This window comes from Ammospiza caudacuta, chromosome 1 (genome assembly GCF_027887145.1).
Source record: "Ammospiza caudacuta isolate bAmmCau1 chromosome 1, bAmmCau1.pri, whole genome shotgun sequence".
NCBI lineage: Eukaryota > Metazoa > Chordata > Aves > Passeriformes > Passerellidae > Ammospiza > Ammospiza caudacuta.
This window is the reverse complement of record NC_080593.1, coordinates 104,859,024-104,878,731: the sequence shown is the minus strand read 5'-3', so window position 1 is coordinate 104,878,731 and position 19,708 is coordinate 104,859,024. Positions and strand designations below refer to the sequence as shown.

At 41.3% G+C, this 19,708-nt stretch overlaps 1 protein-coding gene across 1 annotated transcript in view; it reads left to right on the top strand.

Annotated features, from left to right (window-relative positions):
* The window catches only part of LOC131567057 (uncharacterized), a 32,599-nt gene that overhangs the window by 6,438 nt on the left and 6,453 nt on the right, over positions 1-19,708 (top strand). The window contains exons 2-4 of the mRNA XM_058818530.1: positions 6,656-7,827; positions 13,013-13,149; positions 16,130-16,287. Coding sequence (XP_058674513.1) covers positions 6,748-7,827; positions 13,013-13,149; positions 16,130-16,287 — 1,375 coding nt within the window. The 5' untranslated portion in view covers positions 6,656-6,747. The remainder of the gene's footprint in view (positions 1-6,655; positions 7,828-13,012; positions 13,150-16,129; positions 16,288-19,708) is intronic.

Sequence of the window (19,708 nt, the reverse complement as noted above, 5' to 3'; positions counted from 1 at the left end):
CCACCTTTGCGCACAAAAAGTGCTTTCCAATAAAGACATAAGCACTCATGCAAGAGATGTCCCTCCTGTGTGGTGTTCACTTGGTCCATGGGTGCCTCAGAGGTGCTGGTGCCAAAGGGTGATGGGGGTGCCAGGTTTGGCTGAGCTGATGGCAGCTCAGGGCCTCCAGGTGTGGAGGACTTGACCTGAAGATTCTGCCTGGGGGAGGGGTTACCAGAACAGGTTTTTTATAAATCAGTCTCGAGTTTAGCCCTCTCACCTGTCAGTTTAATGGGGATTCTGGTGCTGCCTTTATGAAGGAGTAATGAAGTCAGGACACCCCTGCCATGTATGCTAGAGCAGCTAATTGTTTGTAACATCATCCTTTTTAATTATAACTTCAGTCTTGGTATTTTAGTTCCTCATGTATCAGAAGTGATGAATCTTACCTTTTTGAAGAATGTTTGCTTGCATAAATGATATGCCTACCAAAAATCAAAGTAATCTCAAGTGTGTGCTGATTATCTTATGCAAATAATTTTATCTTGGGTAACATACTTGTTTCATTTTAGGGAGTATAAAGATACACTTTGAAATGCAGACTAACTTGGCCAGATGAAATATACCTTAACTGAGTTCTGCTTTGCTTGGGGCTGAGGGGAAGAGGGGCAGCAGGAATTACAATTGAACCAGCTGACAATGTACAGAATATCTGCCTCTGTTACACCTAAAAGATTAGTACAGCATTCAAGATAATTACTGTTTAATAGCTGCTCAGAGATCCTCATAAAGAAAAGCAATGGCTGGGACATATTTTATGGATGTATTGGTTTTTTTTGCTGCAATGTGAAAGTGGCACAGTGATTGTATGGTTCTAGTCACTGTAAAGAAACTTCCACAAAACCTCTTTAACACCATGTATAATGATTATAACTCGCAGGGGAGCATGTAGTATTTGAAGGAGGATGGTTTATCTTGCATATCTAACACTTTTTCTAATTATAGTGCTTTAAACAATGGCTAATAAAGCAAGCTACACACTTTCATTGGAAAGCTAATAACTGCATTCCTCTTCAGAGGAATGGTGGTGTCAGCTTTCCCTCTCCACCAGGCAGTGGTGGTCTCTGGGACACCACAGTCACTATTCTATGCATCCTGCATGCTAAATGCTGAAACTCCATCCACTTACAGTTAGGGTAATGGTGGGTCATTAAGTATAAGTCAAGCCTTTCTAATCTTTCATCTGGACTCTGGGAACAATTCATTCAGTGTGGTTTGACAAAAATCTGAATGAGCCACTAAGGAAAAAGCAGATTTGTCAAGTATGTGTTGCTCCTATGAAGGGTGCTCTTTCTGCCTCTAATGTCTTTCCACCAAACATAACTATTGTTCATTTCAGAGCTCCCATTTCTCCTATTTTCACCCTCCACCCATTTTCGTTGGCTTCCTCTCTGTAGGTAAACAAATCTTTTAAATTTAGCCTTGGTAAGGAATTAGTGGCCTACTGCTAAATAGCAGCTTTTGGAATGCTCATTGGTTACTTTGGTGGGTAATCAGAGAAAAATAGGCATCATCAAATATGGTATCAGTTTTGAGAGGTGTGAGTTGCTTGATCTTACCACTTTTATACTGGGGAAAATAGAGCTAATAAATGAATATGTCAAGAAACTCTGGATCTTCTGTGCCTCTTGATTAACAGCTAATGTTACACACAAATAAGGCAATTGAAGGATTTACTTTGGTCTAAAAGATTTGGTCTATACAGAAGAAACCTGTAGGTACAGACCATGGAACACTGGTGTTTTTTGCCACTTGCTTGCTATTGTGGGTTAATTAACTGTGGTTCTCCCCCCCCCCCCCCCCCCCTTCACCCTTCCTCCTAACCCTGTATTAAACCTCTAGCAAAAGGGCCAAGTACATCTCAGTAAAAGTTCTCTAGCTGAAGCCATATTTTACAGATAATCTCTAATTGTACTTAATATTCTTTTCTCTCTTCTTGCTACCGTTTCTCATCAACTGCAACAAAATTTCAACTTATGAAGGTCCAATAAACTGGTAAAAGGGAGAAACTTGGGCCCAATAATTTCTATTTGCTTTCTCTTGATCTGACTTAATTTAGTTTTGATTGTAAGGGAATAAAATGAAGGGAGATTGTGGCATCCTGTGATGACCTAAAGGATGAAACTTCATATAGAAATGATGTTTCTAAGAGTATTTGTGGCGCCTGTTTCTTCATCTAACATTGTGATAGCTGCATGCTGAAAAGGCATCTTAGCAGGAAAATCTGGTCTCTGAGATGTCCAGTCTGCAAAGCATGCAATTATTTTTGTGGGGATGGGAGAGAGAGAAATAAGGCCTGGTGACCTTATAAATATACCACAAGACTGAGGAAAGGAACTTGTGTAATTATAAGGTGAGGTGGATGTTTTAGGCATGGCTTGCCAGAGGGCAGTATTGCTTAGAGAAAAGACCTGGGTGCTGCAGGAATGGTTGCTTGCTTCAAATGCCTTTTGCTTCATGTACATCAGATTACTTCAGTAAATTGTTAGCTTTATCAGGAAGAGGAGCAGGGGGAGAACAGAAAGCCCAGGAAGCCATTCAGATCTCAGGCAAAACACAAGAAGTGAATTAGTCTAGTAGGTGTGTGTCTATGCTTGACCAGGACCTGGTAAATCTTCCCTTAATCTCCAGCATTTTAAATATTCTCTCAGGACCTGAGATTCAAGTCTGCTCCTCAGCTACTGAACTGCATCTGCATTCTGCTCCCCTGCAACTGAGTAACAAGGGAGAGACTTTTGCGGAAAGCAAGGCCTATAAACAGAATTTTTTGGGCTTCCCAGACCAGTGCCAGCAAACTTGCATGCCACTGTCATAGCTGAGGAGTTTCTGACCTATCTGATGAAGGAGGACTGTGTAAAAGCTGCTCTCATGGCTTATTTTCTGTGCAGAGAGGCTTTTTTACATGCATCGGAGTGATTGTAAACAGACTTTAAATCATTCTTCAGAGACACTGAGGCAGTGTTAGCCAGTCAGCAGTTTTCCAGCACTTCTATGGAGTACAAAATATATTTCCAGGTAGAAGTGAATGTTGCCTGGCGTCCAGAGTGTCTCTATGGTATGGACACCTAATACTGGCATGTTGCTTTGGAAGTGAGACATTCCATAGCCTTTGCTATGGAATTGTTTTGCACTACAATTAAAATTCAAAGCAGCAGAGTTGAATTTTCTATTGTCATCCATGTTGGGTGTTTGATTTTTCTGAGGTTGAGGAGGTGGGAAGTATCAGACTGAGGTCTGAAGCAGCAAAGACAGGTCTTTGGGCAAATGCTGCCTGCGTCTTCATTGGACAGGTCAGCTTTCCTTCTGGGTATTCCTGGAGCCTTTTGATCAAGGGTTAGGCACAGTTACTATCTGTCCCCAGCCTTTGGCATGGGACTGAGGCTGGGGGAAGCTTGCCTTTGGAGCTTGTGTGTTTGTTGTTTCAGCGCTGCTGGCTGAGATACAAGGGTCTGCATGAGCTCTGTCTGTCAAAAGGCTGGAAATGGAACAAACTATTTATTTGAAGAAAGAGCTTTCTTCATGGTTTAAATGTTCTGGATGCAGGTGGGTGGTCTTCCTGCCATTTTCAGGACCTCGTAAGGTCATATTTCTGTGCTACAGGGGCAGGAACCTTTCCTATTTGTATGGACTGCAGTCTTCAGCTCTTGGCTGCCCAACTTGCACTGGACCTTGCTGTGGGTGGACAAGTATTTGGTGTTGTCACCTGGCCTAAATGGCTTGGCAGGGCTCAGAATAACAGTTAGAAGGGGGACTTGGCAGAAGCCTGGGGCTCTTTTGGGATGCTTCTACTCAGGATCTCCAGCAACTTTTTATTGTACACAGGTGCCCAAGTGTTTTAAAGACCAAGATGTTGCCACCTCATTAACCTCTGAGTTTAGGTTGTGCTAAGTCAAGGCATTAAAAACCTGTGCCCTTAATTCTCAACTTACTGACAGCCACAAAATAGTTATAAGGACTTGCAAAGGTGTAGGGATGGCTGGGTAACAGATGCATCTCTAGCTCTTTTTAGGTGGTGGCATTATCTAATGGAAGTTTTGGGGGAGATGTGCACATATGAAGCAATACAGGCTGAAGAGCAAAATAAGAGTGTAGGGAAGGAACTGTGTAATATTGATGCGACTGCCTTGATGCTACATGTTGGAAACCATAAAAATAGTCTTGTGAAAGACACTGAGGCTGCTTTCTATGTGATTCCTCTATATTCAACCTGAGCTGTTGCATTGTCTTTGCTAAGTTGATGACAGTCTGTGAAATCCCTACTGAAGGTTACTGTGCAGGCACAAATGTGAGAGAGACAATATGGTTATAAGTGTTACTTAAGGGGAGGAAGCCTAACAAAGCCAACAACAAATGTCCACCACCAGGGCATCTTGTTACAAGTTTTTACCTGTTTTAATGATTTTTCATGGAGAAGCTTAGGCTGAGTGCAAGAGAGGGCTTTTTTTAACTTCTGTTATGCCTCAGCTGCACACTGCTAGTAAAACAGATTTCAGCGGGGTTTATGATGTTTCAGTGGCATAAATCCTGTCACTGTAGGTGCATTAAACTTTGACTCACCTACGTGCATCTAAATACTTGTTTACAGAGAATTTAGAGGCTGCATTCTCTGAAGCTGACTGAACTATTCTTACAGGTACTTACCAAGGCTTGCACTGGTTTGAGGCTTAATTTACATAATGGCTTCTGAGAGAGGCTTTCTTTCTCAAGTACCATGACTGTGAGGAAGGCAGAGGAGTTTAATGGTGTCTCAGGAGCTGCTGTGCCATTATAAGTACCTAAAAAATGAACAAGTGTTTTACAGCAGTTACATGAGTGAAAGGGCTTCTCTGGGAGACTTCAATATTGTTCTTTTCTTCTAGTTCCTCACTTGGACATTGAAGACATGAAAACAAGGGCAGAGCTTGTTTTTGTCAAAACTGTCAGTGAAATGTTTGAAAGTAAGTTTTGTGCTGCTTCAGGATGAAATCAGTACTATGTTAGATTGTGTCTTTATTAAGGATCATTGAGCTGATCAGGGATTCTTCATATCCCTCACTAAACACTCTTCCAGAGGACAAAATCTTCTTTTGGAGTCCAGGCCCAAATATCATGGGTAACAGCTGATTTTACAGCTAGTTTATGTCCACAGTGCTTTGCCTCCAGAGAGATAAGATTTGTCTACTTTCATTAGCACTTTGCCTCTCACATCTAAAAAATCTTTAGTAGTTTCTTTAAGTCTTTAGATTTGATATACAGTCAGAAAAATTCTTAAAGCATAGTAGAATATAAGTAATGTAGCTATCTGATGAGTGAAATTACATCTGAAATATATGCAAACATTCAAATATCCTTTTAAAAACTAGTCCACTCTATGGAATAAAGCTCCAACATCTGAATTCTGGAAAGACCATATAATAGCCTTCATATGAATTCAATAAGAGTTTCTTAAGCTTTTCATCTTTAGCCCACTACAAAAATAAGGGTTTTTTTGGGTGGGGGTTGTTTTTGTTTTTTTAATAAGGAGAAAACTACTACCTCTGCCTTGGATTGCCCAACATTAAAGCATGTAGGTTGTGTGTCAATTTTTTTACACTTTTTCTATTTAGTTTTGACTTTTTTCATGGTTGTGGGTTTTGTGGAGGTGGAAAGGGATCAAGTTTTCCTGTGAAATTTGAACAAACATTTTGGTTGTCTTGGAGAGCAGATTTATAAAAAATATCTGCCTACCTCTTATAGCTTCAGGGGGAAAAACCCTCAGTGTTGCCATGACTTGGAAGGACTTAGTCAAGGCCAGTCGTAACCTGCGGTGTGATATATTTTTCTCATACAGATGAGTCCTGTTTGGTCTGTAGAATTTATTTGCTTAGATTTTTTTTTTTTAGCAAGTGCTGTTTCTGTTGAGTGCAATTGAGCTGCATTGCCCAATTAAGAAATATTCTTGGTTTTTTGGGCTTCTGTGGAATTAACCTCTGAATTGAGGAGGAAGAAAAATTCCTTTTGCTCTTTCAGTGCCTTCACTACTTTTATCTTAACAGTATGGGTGGGAAAAGCATCTCCCTTTGCAGCTTCACAGAAGAGGAAAAGGGAATGACACAGGGTGAATGGGAGGCATTAAGACAAATGAGGACGTGGCAGCAGTTTGCTGTAGAAAAAAACTGTAATGTATCCACAGGAAAGAAAAAAGTCGTGTGTGCAGGTCTGATTAGATGGCAACATGCTGCAGTTAGAGGAGACCAGAGCTTCACAGGCAATCTGGTTTCTGTATGAATTCAGCCTCTGAGTCTGGCTCAGGCTATTCTCAGTCTCTGTGAGTAACCACCTCTAGGCAACACACCTGCAGTCCTTTGATAAGGCCTCTGTCTCTGTGGCGCTGCATGCTGTGAAATGGTGTACTCATGCTTTAAAGCATGGGAGACCTAATCAGGGTAGGAGCAGAAGTCAAGACCACAGTACAGTGACTAGAAGCAGCAGTTCAATCTTCTGTCAGGCTCTCCAGAGGTTTTTAGACTGGGCTGTTTGACTGGGTTAAAGCTCCCCCATAGTGAGTCCAATTGCAGAACTGAACCCAGACTCAACTACTGCGAGAAATGCTTTTTAAAAAATAACTGTTAGGCTCTTTTCTTTTCTTTTCCCCCAGTTCCTTTAAAAAAGTACTTCAAACCCCAAAGAAAGAGGAGGAGGATCTTGGAGAACCCCCAGCCTAGGAGAAGAAATCTTTGGTGTTATAGGATGAAGGAGATAAAACGGGAATTGTGCAGGAGCTGGCATCACGAGATGGTTCAGGTAGATGGGAGTCCAGAGGGAGCTCAGCCTCAAGAAGTGGTTCAGGAACCCATTCAGGTGGATGAAAGCCCAGAAGGAACTCAGCAAATCTCACCAGTACAGCAGGAGCAAGAAGACCATTCCTCAGCAGCACAGCTACTGCCCTCTGCTCAAGAGCCTCAAGGAGGGAATGATATCCATGTGCACTCACAGAGGCAGCCAGGGCAAGGAGGCACGGCCCCAGACATGGGACCACAACCAACAGAGTCAGGCTGGGAGCTCCCAAAAGTGACTGTCAAGGTGCAGCCCCAGAGCATGAGCCAGGGGTGGGACTGCCCGGAGGTGACAGTGCAGGTGCAGCCTCAGAGGCCAAGCCCAGGATGGGAAGCCCCATCAGTGACTGTGCAGGTGCAGCTCCAGCAGCAGGGCCCAGGGCCATCTCTCCCACAAGTAACTGTACAGCTACAGCCCCAGGAGTGGGGACAAGGCACTGCTGGCATCAAGGTCACTGTGCAGCTGCAGTTGGGCTGTGACCCAGAAGAGGTAACCTTCCTCCAGAACCAAGGTGAGGAAGTGTTAGATAATGGAGAACAGTGGACCCTCCCAAAAAATCAGGGAGGGATGATGACAAGATCTGAAGGTGAGACAGAGCTTGCTGTGGTGGAGCTGGTGCCACAGGGGGTTCTGAGCCAAAAACAGGATCAAGGAGAAGTGGAAAAACCCCAGCAGGACCAGTGCCAAGAGGAAAGAGCAGAAGTGGTGAAGGTGCATGACATGCAGGCTGGAGACAAAGCAGACCTGAATGGGATGGTGACAGAGGAACAGCTGCGGGACCAGAGCCAAGAGCAGGAACAGCCAGAAGCAGACCAGCCTCTGCAAAAGGAAGACCAGAGACATACTGTGATGAGACAGGAGCAAGGTAATATCCGAGAAGGGCCCAGGGGGATTGTAGAAGACCAGAAGGAAGACCTAGCACGAGAACAGTCTAAGAAACGTCTGAGAGAGTCTCCAAATTATTTTGTTGCTATTCCAATAACAGATGATCAGGTACTTTGAATTAGCTGTTTTATTAAAAAACTTAACTTTAAACTTAGGCTTAATTTCCTGTCTTAGTTGCAAGGGTGCTTAACAAGCCAAGAGTAATCAAATTCTGCCTGCTTACCACAAGTGGTTTGCTGGGTCTGGGATGGAGTTAACTTCCTCATAGCAACCCTTAGGTACTGTGCCTTGTTTTTGTAGGTAGAGCTGTGATTATACACATCCATGTTTCAACTACTGCTAGGAAAGAAAAAAAATAAATATCACTTCCATGATTGTCACTGCCCTTTCTATAGGGTCTGAGGTGGGGTCTCTCATCACTAGTATTTTCTGTTTTGTAATCTTTTTTAAAAAAAAAGACCTGGCTTTCATCTTGTGTTGTCCCATCCTACATTTTCTTAGGGCTGTATTTAGTGCAAGGATATTGATTTGTTTGTTCATAGTCTTTTCCACCAAAGTTCACAGTGGACAATGAGAATTTCCTTCTCTTCTGCAGAAGATTATAGAGAATTGATCTGTTTTTTCTTCTCCATCTTTTATCCAATAAACTTGCCCTGAGATCCTAGATAGATGGTTAATTTCAAGAATCCATGAGTGCAGTCTCTATGCTCATACTTCAAGGTGTGCTGTATTCCGTGACTCCCATGTTTAAGCAGTGTTAGAAAAAGCAACAGATCATTTCACCTCCATAATGTTAAACCAAAGTGCAGCAAACAGTGGAAATACAAATAGACATATTCTCTTCTAGAGGCTTTGTGGGAGACCTAAAGTGTTCCAGTCACCACAGTAAATGCTGCTTTTGAAATAAGTCATACAGTCCTGCTGGGCTTGGCTGCTACAAGCCCTGTCTTATGATCCATGGAAGTAAATTCCAAAAATGATACAATGGCTGGAGAGAGAGATTTCACACTTTATTTACTAGTTAGGGACTTCCAATGAATCTTAGATAACTTCTGCACAAGTCTTTGTACTTGTAAAGAAAGTGGGAAGATACTGGCTCACGTTGAATTACTTATTCCCATTCTGCTGCTGTGAATTTTAAAGCTCATTCCAAGCTTTGTGATAGAAGACTATGGAATGTCTCATTTCCAAAGCAGCACTGCAAAGCCTTTATGGACAGTTTTTTTTTAACCTTTAGCCTTTCACAGACCACTGTTACCTGCAGATGGCAATGGGGGTTTTTTTGCAGCTGCTCAAGGTAAGCAAAAGCAGAGACAGGTCTCACTTTGTCCCAGTATCTGCTGTTATCCCAAGGGAGCTTGGATGGGATTCTGTTCCAGCATTGTGGAACAGCAGCACTGTGAGGTGGGTGCCCCATGGCCTTTATGTAGCAGCAGCAGATGACTGTGCACTCAAATGTTGTATGAAGAGAAAGAGTAGCCTTGAAATGCCAAGACAATGAGCAGACTATTCCACCTGAGGGAGACAGGCAGGGGAAAAATCTTAATTTGAATCAGAAAATTCTGTGCTCAGCTAGCATTGGCAGAATGGAGAAACAGGATATAAAATCTGTAAATTACTAATATTTTTATTATATATATGTATCTTGGTATCTCTTCCTATAAAAATGTTCAGACAAGTTAATATTCAGGTTTTGTCTTTTACAGAGTGAAAATAGACCATTCTACTATCAGCGTCCACTACTAGTTTATGGTGTGTTTCCCAATGAACAAAATAGATATTTTTTGTTGCAGTATATAACTTGGTTCCTTTTTTTTTTCCTAGCTTAAGCTTTCATGCAGTATCTGGCATGACTATTTATGCTGCTGAAAGGCAATAATTAAGTAAGAATGATGTATCTGTTGCTCAGAATTGTTCCTTTTTTTTCTCCAGTGTGACAAGCCGTTGCAGCACAGTAGCTTGCTTTGGCAGGTTTCTGAGTTTTTGTTTTTCCCTAAGTTAAGTGTAAAAACACTTATGCATGTGTTAGAGGGAGGCGTCAAAGGTGCCTTCCTCTTGGTAGGCAATTATTTGCTCTGGCTTTGTCTTGGGCAGAAAATGATCTTTGAAGGTTATCTGGAGGATGGCCTCATATAACTTTTGTGATTCCTACATATGACTGGCTTTTGAGAGGTGAACAAAAGTGCAGAGCACATCAGGAAGATAAATGCCAGGAAGGGAAAGTGACTGTGTAAGCTGAAGACAATGTTGGCAGATGAACAAATGGGTATTAAGTGGGCAAAGAATAAATCTAAGCTAGAAACTGGAAACTTTCCTGCCATCTGAGGAATGACATCATGGAACAGCTTAAAGGGTCATGAATGCTTAACTTATTCTGCTATTTTAATGAGATTTGGGTGTTCTTAATATATGGCCTGGGACCACATCCTGCACAGCCCAATTAATGTCTTTCACCTCTTTTTTTCCTTATCTTTTCTCTCTCTCTTTTTTCCTTTTCCTTTTTTTTTCCTCAAATTGTACTCTTACAGATGTCCCTGCATTCACATGAGCTCTGGTAATCTGGCAGCTCTGGCATCCCTGTTTGGAGGCTTTGCCCAAGATATTCCAAGTTTGTGTTCCTCTGAAGTGCTACCCTTACGGGTGTCAGTGACCTGACTCTCCTGTGTGAGGCCTTGAAAGAAGCACTGAAGAGTGCAGTACTGTAAAGCTGGCATATGTACATAGTGTGGGTAAAGAAATCATAGAATAGTTTGAGTTGGAAGGGATCTAGTTTCAACCCCCTTGCCATAGGCAAAGACACCTTTGACTAGACCAAGTTGCTCAGAGCTCCATTCAACCTGTCTGTGAGAATTTCCAGGAATGGGGTATCTACAACCTCTGGGAAACTTGTTCCAGTACCTTACCACCCTCACAATCAATAATTCTTTCCTAATATCTCATCTAAACCTACTCTCTTCCAGTTTGAATCTCCTTTTTCCTTGTCCTGTCACTCCATGCTCTTGTAAGAAGTCCCTCTCTATCTGTCTTTTGGTCTTGCTTTAGCTCCTGAAAGGCAGCAATGAGGTTACTTTGAAGCACTTCCTTTTCCAAAAGGAACAGAACAGAAACAAACAGAATTGTCTCAGCCTTTCCCCAGAGGTGAGGTGCTTCATCCATCTGGTAATCTTGGTGTATCTCCTCTGGACTCATCCCAACAAGTCTCTCCTGTGCTGGGGCCCCCAGATCTTGATGCAGCACCACAGGTGGGGTCTCCCCAAATGCAGTGGAGGGGTGGCAGCACCTCCCTCGACCTGCTGGCCAAATGTCTGTGTATATACACAACACATGTACATGCACATGTAATAGTGTTTTGACAATTTTAGATGCTCTTACCTCTAAAGCAGAGGTTCCTGACCTCACTGACCATACAATTGGTTTTCTGCTGCTCTGTAGACCTTGCCTATAACAGGAGGGTTTTAAAGATGTTTTTAGTGTTTGGAAAGAATTAATTTGCCTTAATTATTTAAGAGAGCTCTACAAGTGGCAGGACTTAGGGCTGTCAACATATTTCTCCCTTTCAAGAGTAGAAAGGAAAAGCCCTGTTCCAGTCCTGGTGGGTGCACTGCTCTTTGGTCTTTGTGTCTGAGCAGGGTTCTGGGAGGCTGGACACCAGGCTTGTACTGGATTGAATCTAAGAATGTTGTGGTCTCAGGCTTTCAGTACTCCATTTTAAGTGCTTCCTTCCTGCTCTGCACTTCCCAAAAACCCCCCAGCTATCCCATCAATTATACAGCATTTATAGAAAAGTGCTAAAGATTGATGCACCAAAAAATAAAAAAAAAGTGTAGTGATAGGGTAGACTGTTCCCATGGGAGTAGGAGCAGGAAGTTGTGAAGATAAGAAGAAGAGATAAGAAAAGACATTAACACTGCTCTGTAATAGTTAAATATCTGTGTGAGAGAATTTCACTCAAATTCAGCTTCCCAGATGCCTGAGCCTCAAACTGAAATGCAAAAGGATCTTCTTTCTTATTTGAAGTATGTTCTTGGAAAGAGTGGGGAAGGGAGAACAACAGGAGGCTCTTTTGTAGAATTACTGTTAATACTTAGCCTAGTCTGTTGAGGCAAAGGTTGTTGTTTGTGTGGTCAGACAGCTTGATGGCTTGATTCCTGCTCAATGTTTTCACAATCTAAACATATGCTGTAAATAGCAGGCTGAAATAAATTGTGCTTCAGTTGCAGTAGGAATTAACTTAATGTACAGTCAGTGAAAAATGTACCGTAAGGGTCAGTGAATTCAGGGAGTTTGTATCTTCAATTGGTTATTTTGATTGTGTGAGGCTTTTATCCTCGTGTTTATTGGCAACTTTTTATGCTAATCTCCTCTGATGTGCAGGTTGTGGGACTGTTTACTGGGCTGCACAATGGCTGCTAGGCTTTATGGAGAAAGATTGCAAAACAAAAGCATATTGACCCAGCTGTTTCGATCTGTGTAAGGATAAAGGGCAGCTCTAACATGTGTGAGCACCTAGGCATGTAAGGCAGAGTTTTCTCACTGAAATAACCTGAAAATCTATAAGTTATTGCTTTGTAACTTGGGATTCCACCAGATACTTAGTAGCTGCATAAATTAATTATTCTCTCTCCTGCCTGTTCCCATGGCTGGCTTATAAACCTTAACAGCACATATCGAAAAAAGAAAAATCTTTGGAGTCAATTGTGTAAAGGCATAGATAGATCCACAGGAGCCAGAAATTGGCCACAGTTCTGAGAAACACTGGCTCAGAAAACAGCAGGTTTACCCAGCCTTTTCTTACTTCGTTTGCTGTTACATTTTTCTTTTGGGAAGAGATATCAGTTTAATCTGTGATCAAACTTGTAATCAGAAAATGGCATAAGATTAATTATGGAAATGCCATTTAATTTCCACAGTCTATTAACAAGTGACAACTGCATGAAGATCCCATTAATATTTACACAGTGCTGTGAGTTTTATCTAACATTCTTAGGGTCAGATTCACACCTACTTCAAGATCTGGGGCTTCTGGTTCACAGGAGAGCAATGAATTGAGCCTGTAGGCTTTTAAAAAGGAAAATAGATAAATCAATTCCTGAAAAATCAAGTATGAAACTCAAAGTTGCTGCATGATAAATCTGGGGTGGGGAGGAGAGGAAGGTGGCTTTGTGGGTTCCTGGCTTAAACACTGAGTTGCATTTCTGGTTGTGTAAATCTTTGGCATTCTGAATTTTTTCCAGTAATGTGTAGGCATTTCAAAATGAAAATTGATTTCTTTCTTCTATTTACTCCACTGCAGATTTTGGACAGAATTGAAGATGTTCAAGAACTCATATTCTCTAAAGAACCTGACCTGTCAAGAGCTCTTCTCCCTGTTCAAACTATGCACCTTACTATAATAGTAGCTCATCTGGGAACAGAAGAAGAAGTGAAAAAGTAAGAATCCTGCCAAATTCAAGAGCAGCTAATTTTTCTGTAAATGTGGTAACCTTACTGCTGCTATTGTGAATCATTATGTTTTATTAGAGCCTACACACAATTCCTCTTAAACTTTTTTTATCAGTGTCTGGCTTGCTTTCAGTACCTGTGGGGAAAGATCTTTACAAAAGCTAGCTGTGATGCATCAGAGATGGAAATTTTCTTATCTGCCACGGGGTGAAGAGAAAAAGTAGTGTGGCTGTAAATAGTATTACTGCTTTCTTACTGTGTTACTACCACAAATTAGCTCAACAGATGTAAGCTTCCCTGAGCTGCTTTCTTTTGAGAAACCATAGCTTTTCAACTCAGCCATACTTTTATCAGCTGGAAAATGTTTGCTGTGAAGATACATTGCATTAAGAAAACAACAAAAAGTCTGCCTAGTTCCTTCCCAAGCTGCTCTCCTGTTGAATTTGAGCAGTGGGCTGTTGCTGGGGCCCTGTGAATTAAGATGGAGCTATTGACAGATGACTGAGGAAACCTACCCTGTGGTCAGGAAGGCTGGAATTGAAAGAAAGGTCCAGAAAATAATGCCAGTCTGCTGCAGTTTTTTTCCCTAAGCCTTATCTTACTGTACCACACTGGGAAACCTGGAACTCCTTGACATAAGGAGGCAGAAAGGAAAGGCCCTTATTTGCCTGGGAAGGCATCATGTGGTAGAGGTGGGAACCTGGTGAGAACAGCCCTTTCTCCAGGGGCCCTGGCACCTATCAGCATGGGAATGAAAAACAGGCCTCAACACCATATGAGTGTCACACAGGATCTGCTGGGGTGTAAAACAGAATGACTAGCTGGAAAGGTGTCAAAAAACCCAATATGACTAGGAAAGAACCTCTCCTGCCCATACAGGCAGCACCAGTTAAGCATGATTAAGATGCATACGACAGGCTTATATGTGCCTTATTTTGAAGTTACCTGCTTTATTTTTTCATTCTGGAGACTTTTTTTTTTTAGGGTCTGAAGGAAAAAATTAGGAGAGTTATATGGGCTAAGGAGACATGCAGAATACAGTGTACAGTAATTCAGTAATAAAACCCTGTGCCAGTGCTGCTGACTGGGCAGGCTGATGTCCAAGAGGATAGGAAGCTAGTTGAGACCAGCAATCAAAATGGGAATCAATTGGTTAGGGAGGTGAGTGGAGCTAAGTAGTGTTAATGAACTTAAGAGTGGATGTGTGTCTGTAATGTAAAAATAATGGACATACCTAATGAAATGCAGACCTGCCTTGCCAAACGTTTTTCATCCTGTATCTTTTACCTGCCTCCACAGCTCCTCTAAACGAGGCTGTGGTTCAGTGGCCACTGCTCTGTGCTGTCATATGAAAGACTGCCTTGGGCTTAACTGCTTCTCGCTTTTTAAATTGGTGCTGATACAGCTGGCCCAGCCCCTCACAGGGGGAGGGAGGCATCTTCAAATCTAAGGGCAGCAGCTGGAGCAGAACTTTTTACATTGACATAGGACAAGGGGGAATGGCTTCAAGCTGGAAAAAGGCAGGTTTAGATTAGATACTGATAAGAAATTCTTTGCTAAAGTGAGGCCTTGAACAGAGAGATGTTGTGGAATATTCAAGCAGTCTGGATGAGGCTTTAGGTAACCTGATCTCCTGTAGGGTGTTCTGACCCATGGCAGGAAGGTTGGAAATAGTTGATATTTGAGGTCCCTTGCAACAGAAACCATTTGATGGAAGAAGTTGTCTTAGTAGTATTTAATTTTTGCTTAGACATTATGAACTTAAATGAAGGACTAGGTCAGCCATGCTTATTAAGGTGGAAAACTCAAAATCCTCTGCAAAGAATTCACTCTTTTCAACTTCAGTCCTGTCCTTGCTATATCTTTATTGCTGGCTTCCCATGAGTCTTGGAAAGAAGCTGCCCTTATACCATTATAGCTGAAGTAACTGCAGTGTAGTGGTGAGGGCTGTTCACAATGCTGGGTGAAGTGGCCTTTATATGCATTAAAGAGGCTTTCCAAAGGGCACTAGTAAGTACTGTGTGGGTTTTACTGTCTGGATTTCTATTTGTATGTTACATAGGTCCAAGATTTTTAAAGAGTGGAATGAATGCACTCAAAACTTGTTTTAGGTGTAATGATAAAGTAAATGTGGCTGCAGAAGGCCCAGGAAGCTACAAGATGGTATCCTGCCATCCTTAATCATGCTGCAGTTTGTTAGAAGCATGAAACCTTAGTAGAAGGCTTCTGGTCAAACTCAGTTTGAAGACTGATAGGATTCCCCTTCCTGAGACACCAGGGTAAAACTTCAGCAGGTGTTAAGTTCTTGGAATTCTTCGTATCTATATTTAGAAATTTAATTATATTTTCTGTGTCTTTAAGAAAAATATTTTAATTTGCAGTATTAATGCCTTTGGATAACTCACTTTTTTTGAGGTTTCTGTGCACAGCAAGGTGCATATTTAAGCTTTATTAACATGGGATGCAGAGCTGAGAACATAACCATCAATCTGATACTTTTTACCTAGACTGAAATAGGAGGATATAATGGAGAAAAATTCTAATTCTGTTTCAGATGGGAGAGTGAATTTGTTTTAGTTCAAGAATAAAATTAGTCAACCAGTTGAAAATGACAGTGATAAAGTTTTAAACTACATACCACAAATACAAGTTCCATTTTATCCTTTTTGGCTCTTCAGTAGCATATATTCATAGTTTTTCTGCAATGTTAATATTTTGAATGTTCACTTCACTAACAAAACTTACTTCTAATACATAAGCTAAGGTTGAAGTGAAAGATGTAATTTATTTGAAATCTTCTAACTGTTACAAAAGAATTAGCATGAAATTAAATACAAGTGTGCCTGTGATACCTTGCATAGTGCTGCAGAGTGGTCAAAATCAGGTATATTGGCTAGCAATAAAAACAATATTTCAATATGTAAACAACCTAATAACTTTCAGCATTTATCTATTGATTACTTTTAAGGGCTGTTCTGGCACTGAAGCAAAGCAAGACTAAAGTGGAAGACATCTTGCAGGGTAAAGACCTTAATTTGACATTCCATGGGATTGGAGAGTTTAATAACCAAGTGCTATATGTGAAAATGCTGGAGGAAGACCAGAAAATGCTTAGCAGAATTGCAGGTAAGTACAAAACCTCATTCTCTAGCACTTTTAATAAACCAGTTTGTGGAGTCCAGCAGCTCCTGCCAGCACTGGCCCAAGCTGTTGTGCACGGCTGTGATGTGCTGCCTTTCCTCTCATTTCCTCTCTTTCTTACTTGTTAAATATGAAGCCAACAACTGGGTTCCTGCAGAACGATAGGCCTAAAATAAGGTTATCTGTTCTAGTATGGAACAAGTGAGATGCACAGACATTCATGTGAAGATCACACAGCAAATCGAACTTAACCTGCTCTGCAGCTGGAATCTCACAGGCCTGAGGTGTGCACAGTGTTCAAAGTGACACCTCTAGCTGAGGCTCTGCTCATTCAATAATATGAAAGCTTATTAAGTGTTGGCCCCAGCTGATTATACAAGAACTTCCTTTAAACTGGAATATGCATGAAATCATAAGTACCTCTGGGGTGGGAGGTGACAGAAATCAGTATTTGTCTGCATATGTGTGTATAGCGCCAGCAATCAGTCTTTTCCTTCCACTGTAGAAGATGAAACAGAAGTGTAAGAATAGCTTGTCCTCTGCTCTAATTTCCCAAAGCACTGAAGGGTTTATGAGATGGTCTGGATTTTTGATCTGCCTACCTGCATCTGAGTAAAGTTTCAGAAGGGCTTGATACTCTCTTCTTTCTCCCTACCCAGTTCTGCTTTTAGGACCTGCTTTAGCCTGCAATGCAGAACCTAATCTGTGTCCTGGGCTTCCATCCCAACAGAACAGAAATAATCAATATACATTATGTTTCCTTGCTATTTTCATACTAAGCAAAAAGGAAGTATAGTTCAACTAATGTTTCTCAGAGAGTCATGCAATACAAAGACACTGTGTAAACTTGAAAAAATATGATTCTCGGAGCTGTCTGTTTTTCCTTTTGTTGATGCTGTTTCTGACCTCCTCCAGTTCTCAGCTTTGGTATTATAGTTCTTATCCTCCTGTTTATTTTACCTCTTAAGTAGTCAGTGATATAATTAGACAAATGTCTTTTATGAGCAGCTTCTTTGCCTCAGCTATATAAAATTTGCCACTTGATTATCCATTACTTCTTGCTTGACTCTGGCTTTCACTTCTCTTATTGTTCCATCCATCCCAAAGCTAATTTTGACTCAAAGCAGCTGTGCTTTTCTGATGTTGTCCCTAATTATTAGGACTACAACCTCAACAAACTTGCCCATGCACAAACTGCTTCTTCTCAAGGCTTTAACTGGAAATAATCTTGACTGGAAGTTAACAAAGAAGGCAGATGATGCAATTTCCTGTAAGATCATATTTGGTACATGCCTGTCTACAATATATATTCAATTCAGTGCCATTGAAATAAGGGACTGATTGATTTTCTTGATGCCCGGTTTGACTGTTTTGACAGCACTGAATTGGCTTGGCTCTTTGCTCACTCCTGAAAGATACAGAAATGAATACCTCACTCCTCATCTGAAAGTGACTGGTTTCCCCTGGACTCATTGTCTTGCTTAACTGAGAATTTTGTTCCCAATGAGTCATACCATACAAGGTCCATCTTTATCATGCTATTTTATCACCATCAGAAGTGTTTAATTTTGGTTCTGCAGCATGTATGCTATGATGCTCTTTAAATATCATCTTGGACCTGCATTAGCTCTAAAAGCCATTGCAATAGTGGGTGGCAGATCCTTCATCTTCTCTGCCTGTATAACCTGCATCTTCAGGGAAACCTAATATCTATCTTCTGATCTGAACCCCTTAATTAGATAGAGGAGAAAAAATTTGATTGCAAGCCCTGGGAATATTCTGCCAGTACTTGTGTTTTTAATGCAATATGATTGTTCACTGATTGCCTGAAATAATTCCTTGACTGGGAGACAAGCTGCCAGTTTTCAAGCTGTTAACTCTGTTAACAATGATTTTGCTATTCAGAGAGTTGTAGCTTCCAGTGTTGTTCTATTCTGCATAACTTCTGACCATTTCAAGAACTTAATGAGTCTGGGAATTATGCAAATATGTATCAAAGTCTGTCCTTTCAATGACATCTGCAAAGAGATGGGGTTTTGTCTCCCCTTCTCTCAGCAAAGCAATTGAATTAATTGTTATACAATGAAGAGTGATTTTTTTTCCTTACCTTTTAGTCAATATTTTTTGTTGTCATGAGCTAGGTGTGAATTTTAAATGCTGGTTTTTTGAGCAGCATGATGGGCCAGTGATTTGGCTGGCAAAGGTCAAGACACTCCTGTCAGCTGTCTCCGCCTCATCATGTCCTTATCGATGGTTTGTCAGCAAGTTTAAGGGTTCTGCCTGCTCTAATGAAATCTTTTAGCCTCTGAAGTGTTCCTGACATTGGCCAGGTGACTGGCCCTCCATCTGCTTTTGGTACTGCATCATGGACTTCAGTTTAAAGTGGAGAGTTAACCTATCTCTAGATCAATTAACTGCAATTAATTGGTAAATTCTGAGTGCTCCTGGGTTTATCTTGCTGCTAGTGGCCTCAACCACTTTGAAGAAAAGATACTGCTTGCTTAGGATGTCTTGGGACTTTTGTAGGATATTTTTCATACAGCTAGAGAAGACAGTGTCTGGAGAATTGAGTGCCAGCCTGGCATGGACAGGGCACACCAGCCTGCAGCCTTGTCACCATACCTACTTTTTAAAGATGATTTCTGGCCTTGACCTTTCTTCCACCATCTGCTTTTCTGATGAAAATCTGCTCATGGCAGTAAGACCTTCACCTTCTATTAAGAACCCCTTCCAGCTGTTCTGGAGGCTGGGTGGCAACCAAGAGGAGATGCTATTCTCAGACTTTTTCTTAGGTTAATATCTACCTGATTCCTTTTTATGCAGCTAGGGGAGGTTGCATGCTGGATGATGCATGGGGAAAGGCTTTTTGCTTTAGAAGGAGCTTAGACACTCTTCTGTGGTGTTTTTTCTCTGGGGCTTGCTGTGCTTTGACCAACGGACATGGGAACAAAGACTTAATATACAGAAATTCTTCATGTTAATGTGTACTTTTTGACAAAGTAGCAGGGGCACTTTAGGTTGTTTGATACCTAACCATAATCACCTAGGACCATTTTCAGATGCCCTAAGGTATTTGCAGCACTCACAGCAGACCTACAGCCTGGCTGTACCTTCTGCAGCAGCAGCTGGAGGCCAGGTGGACATCCTGTAGGGCACCTAAAAGGACATTAGATGCTTGTTTGGATAACTGGATCCTATTCCTTGTGTTTTCCAGATGGAAAATATAAAAAGCAGTTGCCTTGGCAAAGTGATCAGACAGCCCCAGCTGCTGTTCCCTCATAAATACTCTGAGAAGAAACATTTTAAACTATTAATTAGCTGAACTTCAAGCCAGAGACCTGGCCTTGATACAAATGCATATGACAAACTAGTGAAGACACATGTAGTGAAACTTCCTGATAGGTGG